This window comes from Daphnia pulex, chromosome 9, assembly GCF_021134715.1.
Source record: "Daphnia pulex isolate KAP4 chromosome 9, ASM2113471v1".
NCBI lineage: Eukaryota > Metazoa > Arthropoda > Branchiopoda > Diplostraca > Daphniidae > Daphnia > Daphnia pulex.
Window position 1 is genome coordinate 2,185,699 of NC_060025.1, and position 11,220 is coordinate 2,196,918.

The following is an 11,220-nucleotide window of genomic DNA, read 5'->3' on the forward strand; positions in this document are numbered from 1 at the left end:
GCCGCACCACTGAAAGAAATTTTAATGGCGGCGCTGGGCTTGGGCATTTTTGTCCCATTCTAAAACAAACAGCACATACACAAGTCTCATTATCCCAAAAATATTTCCCCCTGCCAACACGTTTTGATTCGGAAGCAGTTTCTTGCATTAGTGAATAATGAGCATCTGCTGTTTTCAGTCATCGGGGAAACTGAGGAAGAAAGAAATAATTGAAAAAGAATTTGGACAGCAATAGCAGAGTCCATCATTTCTCTCGTACGGCGCATAATCCGTAGCCCCGTAGGTCCGCCACACGAATAAATAAAAGAAAAAAATCATTTTTCAGCTGGTGGCGGGGAGACTCAGTAGACGAGACGGTCGCCATAGCTACGGCAGCCGAATTTTCGTTGTCAACAACAGCAGCAGGTAAATATCAAATCGAATCTATTTTTTCCCACCTTGTGGTTTTCTTTGCAATCGCCCTTTTTCACTTGCCAGACGACATGGCAAACGAAGATCGACAATCCAGTGTGAGCCCGGGAATTTACGTTAGAGATAATGGCAGTCGTAAGCAATCAACTCGTGAACGCCCATTCGTTAACCCTTCATTCAGACAAACCCATGAGACTTTCAATTTGCCCTACGTGTGTCATAGTCGAATTAGTTTGCAGGGCTGAGCGCAGACTGGCAACGCAAATATGTTTTTCCCCCCTGGTGAAAACTCTCCAGGATACCTTTTTACGTGGGGATTACATTACATGTGCAGTTGCCGAGATTGGAGAGAGCTGGAATCAAGTCGAGCAATCAGGCTGTGGAGTTTTCCAGAAGCAGCCAACGGCAGGGGCTACACCAATCCACGAGTTCAATGGGCAATCAGGCAAATTATTTTTTTCAAATCGTCTGTGAAAAATGTCAGTCCCCTGTGGTTTGTCAAAGTGTATTAACAGTTTAACATTATCCTTTCAGAAAAGAAGCCGTTAGCTCTTGACGTAGAACTTTATAGCCAAAATAACAAGATACTGAATAGAAACATAATAAGACTAGTTTCTACGAAAGAAAAGAAATCCTGGAGGCGATCGTGTGCCGGCAACTGTAATCATGTCTATAGGGGCGGAAACACCTGGCCCACAGCTTCCTCCCCAATGCAGCCCCCCCCCCCATTTCCTCTCGTCTATGCCTTGATTCTCCATCCTACCTTGTGCAAACACGCAAGGTAAAAGCCTTAGCCTTTACAATCTACATCGGGAACAAAGAGGAGAGCCCTCCTCCTGACCCCCCCCCCCCCCCACCCTTATCACCGCATAATATTGAAAGAATAGGGAAACAGACGGGGGGGGGGTTGTGTGGGCTTTTTGCGTTGCCATGGATACCGGCCAAACGTCAACACAACAAAAAAGAGCTTGGGGACAGCGAGGGCACAGACACAAACAACTTCACCTGGCCGTTTTTTCTACTTCCCTCCTCCCCCCTCCCTTCTCACGTCCGCCGAGTTCTCAGGTGAACTGAGCTTAACAATAATCCCGCTCACAATTGGCGCCAAACAGTCGACACGTTCGAATGGGCCTCTTGAACACTTTATTGGCTCCGGCGATCACAAACTTAACACAAGTTCGTGTCTTCTCTCCTTTTCATTTGTAGGAATTTTTTTTTACTCTTGTGCCCAGTGGACAACAACAGCAGCAGCAACAAACCCACCAGACAAGTGGAAGTCGTTGTGTCGTGAGTGTTGGTGTCAAGTTGAGCTCCTGGACATACGTACACAATGGCAGCGACGCCCGTCAGCTTCATGTCGACAGATTCCCGGCCAGCCGGCTCCTCTTCACTCAGCCAGGTAACACGAAATTTATTGAATTGTAATAGGAGATAACTGCTGGGTCGGTTCCCCCTTTTTTCTTTCTTTGAGTTTTGTGTCGAGTGTAGAGCACGTGCGCCTGGGTAGACACTCTGTTTCCAATTTCTAGATACAATATAAACACACACACACAAGACATCTATAAGAAGAAAAAACAAACGAGATAAAGGTTGATGTTGTGTGCCACTCTGGCGGAGGGGGGTACAACAAGTGGGGTAAAATCCAGCTGGATAAAAAAACCTTTTATTGTCACTCGATCGTGCACCTTCTCTCTGCATCTTTTTTTTCTTCTTTCTTTGTTCTGCTAGAAAGGGGCTCCCAAGTTTGTTATCTATTTGGAGAGACTTAAAGCCGTGTGGGTCTCGATTCAGGTGCGCTTTACCTCGAATCCGGTTGCTCCTGTGAGGAGCCAGGGCTCCTAACGTGGAAATCAACAAAAAGAGGATATATGTCGTCTCTGTGTGTGTGTGTGTGTGGATCGCTAAGAGATGCACTCTCTGGCCTATATGCCATTGTCAATGCACACACACGGATGATGTGCTCCGAGAGGAGGCCAAAAATCCGTGTAATCCAGCGGACGGGAAGGGTGGGTGGGTAGCAAAAGTAGGAGAGAAAAAAGGGAAAATTCAGGAGTTTTCGATACTCTCAGATTGGCCTGACACACACAAGCGTCAAAGGGTCTCTTCGTCTCCCTCCTTGTCGCTTTCTTTTTTCCTCATGGCCCTCTCTCCTAGAGATCCTCCTCCTCCCCCTCTCTTGTTGCATGGGGTCCTCCTCCCCACTCACCTCCCGACCACCCTAAACGGCTCCTGATGCAGATCGGGAGTGTGTAGTAATAGTTGAGTCGTCAGTGCCGCCGCTCGTGTCTTTCCTTCTCTCTCCTCCTGGATTCTTCCGGCTCCTTTTTCTTTTCATTTTGATTATTTTGACTTGCGGAAAATCATTCAGGTATTACATAAAAGTTACTTTTTGATTATTTTATTTTAAAAATTAGAATTTCCAACAACATTTTATCATCAAAGGCCGTAGGGTTACATCACCTGGTCGCTTGTTTTTATTTTTCCGATGAAAAACTTTGTGTCCTCCCCTCTCTTTCGCTCTCCACCGGTCCCCCTCCCCCTCTCTCTGACAGACATTTTGTGACTAATTATATTACATCCATCGGGGGGGACCACCGGTTCTCTAGCTGTGTGTCTATTGCGCAGCTGGGCTCTGAACGGTTTAATGAATTTAACAAACAAAAAAAGTTACTTTTTTTTATTTTCTGCCCATCTGCCTGTATAATGTTTCATTTCGAACAAAAAAGAGAAGAGATAAGATAACTTGGCAACTACTCTTACTACTTAAAAAGAATATCATCAAATATTTACTCTGGCCCGTCACTTTTTTTTCTCCCACCCTTCTTGTTCGATGCCGGATGGCGCCCGTTGCTTAATATCGTTTTGAGTAATATCGACAGGGTAGGAAAAAAGGAAGGAAGGAAGCAAGTCGAGAATAGGAAAGATGGGCAAAAGTGCGTCCAATTTGGTTTCATTTTGTTGATGTTAAGAGAAGAAGAAGAAGAAGAAGACCCTCTCCATTTTTCTTATTCAAAAGAAAAGAAAAGTGAAAAGGCTTCCGCATGATAAAATCATTGCCTCCGCCGGAATCACTCGCAGTGGGAGGTTAAAAGAAGAAGAAGAAGAAATCGGATAATTTTCCCCTTTCACGTCGATACGGAAAAAATATTTTTTTAAATATATTTAGGACAAATCGGCGTGTCAATTTGGACGTAGGAGGACGTTGTGAGTGTCGTAAGAAAAGTGAATCAAAAGAAAGATAAAGAAGAGGGGGGACACTTGGCTCCTAAGAACCTGTTGCAACTTGAGTCGTCATGGCAACCTCTTCCACCCGTGCCATATTCTCAAATCTGACGTTTCATTCGTTTCCGGGCGGCGTTCTGATTTAATGAAAAAAAAGAAAAATTGGAAGAATTGTGTGTGTCTAGTATCTTCTTTTTCTTCTTCTTCCGGGCCGTTGTACATTGAACGGGAAGGTTAAATGTGGGAAGAGTCTTATTCTCTCTCTCACTCGTATGTCTGTTCAATCCATCCCAACAAGTAAAAGATTTCTATTCGGCAGCGCGTCCCGCAAGAGTTTTCCCTCGACGGCGTAAAGGATCCAGCGGCGGCAGTAGCGGCACAAGTAGAGTGTACAGTAGAGACCCCTCCGTCTGTTGTGCGTAAAGCGGATTGAGTTGCATCTAGAGGGAAGGAGGAGGGGAGAGAGAAAGAGACGCGGCCCCGTCTACTCTTGGGATTTGGGTTTTCTACCTATCCATCCATCTTTCTACCAGGAACGCAAAGATTTTGCCTGCGACGTCTACCCACACTGTCTCTCTTATTCCGCATTGAAAATCTTGAAAAAAAAAAATCTCCTCCCCCCCTCCGGAGGTGGAAGAGGCGGATAAATAAATTTATTTGTACAGGAAAGAAAAAAAAGGAAAGAATAAAAGGGGATAGAGAGAGAGTATAGTGCAAGAAAAGATGTAATACTTATTGATCAAGAGATTGGAAGCTCCTTCCGGGCGGAACGAATGTTGTTGCTTCTTCTTCTTGTGCTGCAAGAGAAAAAAAAGGGGCGATTTTATTTTTCTTTCTTCTTCTATCGGTGACACGACTACACTCGACTCCCGTGTCGTAAATATTGCACGGGTTATCGGATATATTTATATGACTACACTCTCTCTCCCTGGACTGCAACTCGCCCAGGAACATCATTTTGCTCTTTCGATTTTTTGTTTCCCCATCTCCCAGCGTACTTGAATTAACTCGGAAATCCTTTTTTTGGGGGGGTCTTTGATTATTTATTTCAGCAGCAACAACAACAGCAACAACACGGGAGTATAGTGGCCGCCGTCGTCGAAGTGGTTAGCAGTGGAGAAGTGGCCGCCCAAGTGGAAGCTTGCGATCTAACCTTATCTTCGGCCAGCAACAGCGCCGACAATTTGGTAACATTTTGAATTTCCCGCTAATTTTTTTAGAAAAAGAAATTTAAATTTCGCGCCTTTTTTTTGTCTTTTTTCAAGGGAGTGCAGCACGGTAATTCGGATGCGGATGCGGCTGCTGTTGCTGCACTAGAAGCGGAAGAAGCGGCCGAAGCCAAAGACGCTAGCGAAGAAGACAACAACACGGACCATTCATCGCCTATCACGGTGACGGTCACGTCCGGCAGCACCCAATACATCGCCATGGCGGGTAAAGGACCAAAATTTGAAATTTCTAAACATTTTCTTAGTAGATTTGTTTGGGAGCGAGTAGATTTTCTGTTTTTGTCTTAAAAATAGTTGGAATTAGTTTTTTTGGTATTTGTCAATTTGAGCGGGAACGGCCGAAATTCAAATTTTTGTTGGCGGGTCAAAAATGTTTTTATTTAGCCGACGGTGCGGTAACTGACCGATCCGTCTACACTTCTCTCACTCCCGTACACGCACCTGCGTCCGTCGTCGGTAAGCACAAAATCCCCAAACAAAAAATTGAACAAGAACAAAAAAAAACAATCGCCAAAATAAAAATTTGAATCAAACGCTTCATTTTTTGTTCGTCGTCATCGTGGGTAAATGGCCGCTTCATTTTTCTGTTTTGTCTTGATTTATTTTATTTCAAATTATTTTTTTTTGCGGACATTTATTTTGATTTTTCACATTTTTCTCCTCACTTCCGGCCGGATATCCCCAAATTTATTGTCATCGGTTTCTCTCTCTCTCTCGCCTGGAAAATTGGGTTTCTCGCGTTGTCAGAAAATGGGAGAGAAGCTCCTGGAATGGACTGTGTCGTTGATAGCAGCCTGTGATGTATAAATATATATATCCGTTTTGCAGAGTCGACTTAGTTACTAACTCGACTCGACGCCCGTTAATTAGTTACGACGGCGGAACACAGCAGACACACAAACACACACACTCGTATCCCAGGGCCCGCCGTTCTCTATTACGTCGACGAATTGATCCAGGGGCGTCCCGTGGCCAATTAACGACTCGTCTATTTCGTTGCTTACCAACCAGCCTATTTTTTTCCTTATTTTTCCTTATTTTATTTGTTATTTTTTGTTAACGAGCCCGGTGGATTGTTGTCGTTCAAATTGGTGCCGCTCTGCGTGGCGTCGATCCTTCCGTTACAAGCCGGAAGAAAAGAAAAATAAAGCCACACACACAGTTTTTCCCCGCTCCTATTTTTTATTCTTCGTGTCGCTTTGATTGTGTATTATCACGCAGTTTGCCCGGCTCTTGTAATGACGCCAGGGGGTCCCTGATTCCCATGAAAGAGAAAGAGAGAGTCTGGCAGCATCTAACCAGTTTCCCTCTATTCTTTTCAAATAAATTTGCGGGGGGGTTTCCAGTTGTTTCGGTTTTTCTCTTTTTTAGCTTTTGTGTAATCATTTCCGTTTTTGTGTCGTTTGGTTGTTATCCTGTTGCCATCGCTCATCTCTTCTTCTTCTCCCGACCCAGAAAAAGCTTTGCCAGTGTTTCTCTCGTGTCGTCATGGTAAGGTCATTTGACGGGAAATGAAATTTCCACCCCGTGGCTGGGAAACGTTTGAGCTAATCCTTGTCATGTGTGTGTCTGTCTTGTCTCTTTGCTTCTCGTTTTTATTTCCAATGTCAAAAATGATGAAAGGAGAGAAACCGATTTTATTTATTTTTAATTTTTTGAAATTTTGAAATTCTTTTCAGTGAGCGGGAACGAGACGCTGGGCGGTGATTCGTCGGTTCACTCCACGTACGTCCAATACGTCGACGGGTCTCCCGATTCGGCTTTGTACGCGGCAACTAACGGGCAAATGTGATTTCCGATTACTAACACAAACCCCAACAATTTTATTCCGTCCTCGACCCATCCTTGAGCCGCTCTATTTTTTAATTTGATTGAAATTCCGGACAAAAAAGAGATTAACTGAACTTTTTTTTTTTCTGGTTGTGTTTTCCAGGACTTATCCGGCCTACACGGTGGTGGAATCGGGCGCCATGTACTCGCCCGGCAACAACCAATACTACACGAGTGGCACTGGCAACAACAGCATCACTTACTCACAAGTATTTCAGTTGAATTGAATTCATCAATAATAATTCGAGAGTCTAATTTAATTAACAATTGCAGGTGACTCCGGGACAATTGACGCAGACGAGTGGTGGGACATTTCTGATCCAGCAAGGCGTCGACGCCGACGGCCACACGCTCATCACCACCACCACCAGAGCGTCTCCTCAAACGGTAATGACAATATTACAAATTTATTTGGGATTCAAATAATCTGAAAGAAAATCTGTTTTAACTGGATTACCTCGACTTGACACATTTATGGCGGATGGATGGATGGAATGGATGGAATGCAGGAAGGAAACGGGTCCTCGTCCGCTTACCTAGTGACGGGCTCACAATCTGGTCACAGCCCCTCGTCGGCCGCTGTCGGTGGAGGTGTCGATTCCGATTCCCATTACAGTTTGGCCCACGCCACCCGAGTCTCGCCCGCCACCGTAAGAGTTCGCCCGTCGCCCGTCCTTTTCATTTTCCCCACCTCTTGTCAACTTAAAAATTAAAATTGATCTATTTTTGTCCATCAAAAGGTTCAATGGCTCATTGATAATTACGAGACGGCCGAAGGGGTGAGCCTCCCGCGGTCCACCCTCTACGCCCATTACCTGAGGCACTGCAACGAGCACAAGCTGGAGCCCGTCAACGCCGCCTCCTTTGGCAAACTCATCCGTTCCGTCTTTTTGGGATTGAGGACCAGGCGACTGGGCACCAGGTCCGTCACTTTTTTTTCAATTCAAATTGTTTTAAAAAAGTTAAATTCAAATTTTGTTTCTAATTCAATCAGAGGCAATTCCAAGTACCACTATTACGGCATCCGGGTGAAACCGACGTCGTCGTTGAATCAAATGTCGGTCGAAGAGTCTAGTCCGCCTAGCGTCCAGCGGCACTCGACCAACGGCAAGCGCGGAGCCAAAGGAGGGGCTCACAGCAGCGGCGGGAGTATGGACGCCACCTCTCCCACCCACCAGCAGTACCTGGGTGGGTATTTTTTTACTTTTATTGTTTTCCATTTTTGGTCCGTCTGGATGACTGGATGATGACGTTTGTTATTCCTTTGTCCAGGCGACGCTGCCGCCGCTTTGCCGCACTGGCCCGACTTGGAAGCCGATCGCAATCAACTGCCTCAGGGCATCGACGTCGACGATCTCCAGGCCTTTGTCACACTTTACCGCGATCACTGCGAGGTAATGTCGAATTTTTTTGGCGTCCGTCCTTTGGGAGGGTTTGTCCGTTTCTCATCCGTCTTTGTCTTTTTTTGTTTTTGTTTTTTGTTTCATTTCCTCCTCACGGCGGACACATTACATGCACACAGGCCATGCTGGACGCGGTCATCAGCTTGCAGTTCAACACGGTGGAAACGATCTGGCGCCACTTTTGGCGCAGCGCCAACAACAACGAGGCCGTCGACGTCGGCATGGAAGAGGATCCCGAAAAAATCCTGCCAAAGTATGTTTTGTCTAGTCGGAAGATTTATTGAGCCGTGATTCTTTTCTTTTTTCTTTATTTTTTTTGGTTAAATGGAGACGGCCCTGCCCGGCTGTTCGGGAAAGCGGCCAACTCTCTTAAACATAAAAAAGAAAAAAGTTGATGACGACAATGTGATTTATCTTTTCTCTTGTTCTTTTCCTTCTTTGCCCGTCTCCCCCTTAGGGCTAAACTTTACGTCCTTTCGCGTTGCGAGCCCGTCTTGATTTTCGTCAAGAAGGCCGACTACCAGTTCTATCAGAATCTGGTGGAAGTGCTCATACCGGACGTCCTCAAGGAAATCCCCGGCTCGTTCACCAGTTCCATACGCAGTTTCGCCAAATCGCTGGAGAATTGGCTCTTGACGGCCATGAACGGCTGTCCGGAAGACATCATCATCGTCAAGGTAATTTACATTTATTTTGATTGTATTTTTATATATTTCTATTTTGTATTTAAATTGAAACCGTTTCATCCATTCGGCTGGATAGGTGGCGGCCGTGAACGCCTTTTCGCAGACCCTGAGGCGCTACACTTCCCTGAACCATTTGGCCCAGGCGGCCCGCGCCGTCCTGCACAATCCGCCGCAAATCACCCAGATGCTGGCCGATCTCAACCGCGTCGATTTCCACAACATCCAGGAGCAGGTAACATCCGCTGGATTCTTCATTTCTTAAAAAAATGGATTCGAGTTTTATAACGAGGGAATTTGTTTGATCATGTCCAGGGTGCCTGGGTGTGCCGCTGCGATCCTGATCTGGTGGCCTGGCTGGAAAACGACTTTAAAGTCACGTTGCATAATCAGGCCACCCTGGAGCAGTGGGTCCAGTGGCTGGAGAGGGTCGTCGACCGCGTCATCAAACCTTTTGAAAGCGGATCCACCCAGGAGTTTGTCCGCGTTGCCCGCCAGTTTCTGCTCAAATGGTCTTTTTATAGGTGCGCGAAATCCAAGTCTCTATTCCGGCCGGAATCGAAATTTTAAATTTTAAAAATGAATTTTTGGTTGTTGAATAGTTCGATGGTGATCCGCGATTTGACTCTGAGGTCGGCCGCCTCGTTCGGCTCTTTCCACTTGATCCGGCTCCTCTACGACGAGTACATTTTCTACCTGGTGGAGCACCGGGTGGCCATGGTGACGGGCGAGACGCCCATCGCCGTTATGAGCGAATTCGTCAACATGACGCTGCGTCCCAAGGATGAGGACGAGGCCGGCTCGGTCCCTCCGTCGCCCAGCGGATCCTCGTCGGCTTCGCTCCACGTCGGTATCTCGACCCCCCTGTCGGCCCAACAACAACACAAGTCCGGCGCCAACAACAATAGTCAACAGCAGCAGCATCCGCAAATGGCCGACGGCGGCAGCAGCAGCTCCTCCTCCAACAGCGTCAAACGGCCCAAATTGAGTTGATTCCCTACCCTCCATCTAACCATTGCACCCACCCACTACTACAGCACCACCACCCTTTTACTACTACACCATCAGCCCCCCATTTGTGCGGATGGAAGGAAGAGATGATCCGCCTGTAACTTTGTCAAAGAAAACAAAAGAAAAAACAGTTGATTCTTCTTCTTCTCATTCCCCTCCCCTCCTCTTTCGGTCAATCATTTTCCCTAGCACACACACACACAGACACACCCAATGACCTCCTTATCATTCGGCTCCTTAATCCCCCTCCGCCCGTCTCCTCCGCCATGTTTTTCATTTGCGTTGTAATCAATGGCAGAGTCGTGTCAGATTTGATCACTCACACACAACAACAACAAAACAACAACAACAACCACCAACAACACTTTTCTCTTCATCATCTTCTTCTCTTCCTGGCCGCGGCTCCAGCCAATGTTTTTTTGGGGAGGTTTTCTGAGTACATGTCACATTAACTTTGATTGCCGGGCGTGCGTGTGTGTGTGTTAGTGCGGTTGCGTTTCTCTCTTTTGTTTTGTTTGTTTTTTTCTTTTCCTCCATCTTCCAGCGATGAGAATTGGGGATGGATGGATGGAAGGGAGAAAAGAAGAAGAAGAAGAGATCTAGTCTTGTATGCGCTTCTTCCTTTTTCTTTTATTTTTTCTTTTTCTTTTGGGTCCGCCATTCTCCGTTTAATTGTGGCCCATTGTGCGTTCGTGTGTTTGCTGTGTGTGTGTGGGGGGGGGGGGGGCCTCTTGTGTTTTTTCTTTTTTTCTTGCCCGATGGCGGGCAATCGAAAAGTGGATCCAGCAAAACTTGGTGGGAGCGGTTAGATTCTTCTTTTTCTTCTTCTCTCCCCCGCGTTGCATCTCTATCGACTTTGTGTTGTTTGCTGGCCCGCCCGCTCGCCCACCACAGTTGAAAAGAAATGGGACACGACGGGTGCACGCAGACGTGGGAAGTCGAAAGGGTGGGGTTGGGGGGTTGGAAAAAAAAGTGGTTGGATTCCGCCCATCACTCACTGATGTGTGTGTGTGTGTCTCTTTTTTTTTTTAATTCGCTATCCCACACACACACGACACTCTGTCCGTCTTGTGGATGGAAGTTATGTAACCTCGTCCCCTCTCCCATAAAAAAAAAAAAATTGATTTTTTTTAAAATTATTTTGTGGCAAAATTCAATTGATTTTTCATTTAACTTTGATCATTTTTTTTTCTCTGTGTGTCCACCCATCAGATCTCGAGCTCGTTCTTTCCAATTTATGTTTCCCGTTGCTGTGGGAACCGACAAACAAATTTAAAAAAGGTAAAAAAAAAAAAAAATCCAGAAGACAACAAAAAAATATATTTGAAACGAAAGAAAAAAGAAAATTATTTCAATATTATTTTTTTGCCCAGTCAAAAAATGAAAATGTGTGAAAGATGTTTATAGATGGGCACCTTGTGATGATGATGG

General features: G+C 45.8%; 1 protein-coding gene across 14 annotated transcripts; it reads left to right on the forward strand.

Annotated features, from left to right (window-relative positions):
- The first annotated feature begins 15 nt into the window (after positions 1-15).
- Positions 16-11,099, forward strand: LOC124202723 (DNA-binding protein RFX2-like). 14 transcript variants are annotated; one of them, XM_046599116.1, is made up of 17 exons: positions 29-405; positions 1,618-1,813; positions 4,683-4,820; positions 4,908-5,067; positions 5,247-5,318; positions 6,542-6,650; positions 6,796-6,901; positions 6,966-7,079; positions 7,202-7,342; positions 7,433-7,614; positions 7,687-7,880; positions 7,965-8,086; positions 8,215-8,348; positions 8,553-8,772; positions 8,858-9,013; positions 9,094-9,302; positions 9,381-11,099. In XM_046599116.1, exons 2-17 carry the CDS (start codon positions 1,742-1,744, stop codon positions 9,769-9,771), a joined length of 2,520 nt encoding a protein of 839 aa, XP_046455072.1. In that variant the 5' UTR covers positions 29-405; positions 1,618-1,741; the 3' UTR covers positions 9,772-11,099. The 14 variants fall into 14 exon arrangements, with proteins under 14 accessions (XP_046455080.1, XP_046455077.1, XP_046455072.1 ...); XM_046599112.1 differs by having other exon boundaries at positions 30-405; positions 4,899-5,067; XM_046599117.1 differs by having other exon boundaries at positions 30-405; positions 4,899-5,067; positions 6,542-6,587.
- Positions 11,100-11,220: the final 121 nt, after the last annotated feature.

Bases quoted from the DNA above. Each gene is read 5' to 3' on its own strand.
- LOC124202723 (XM_046599112.1), top strand. From the start codon at position 1,742: ATGGCAGCGACGCCCGTCAGCTTCATGTCGACAGATTCCCGGCCAGCC. The intron at 5,068-5,246 runs GTAAAGGACCAA...GTTTTTATTTAG, and splicing joins CCAATACATCGCCATGGCGG to CCGACGGTGCGGTAACTGAC. The intron at 7,343-7,432 runs GTAAGAGTTCGC...GTCCATCAAAAG, and splicing joins CCCGAGTCTCGCCCGCCACC to GTTCAATGGCTCATTGATAA.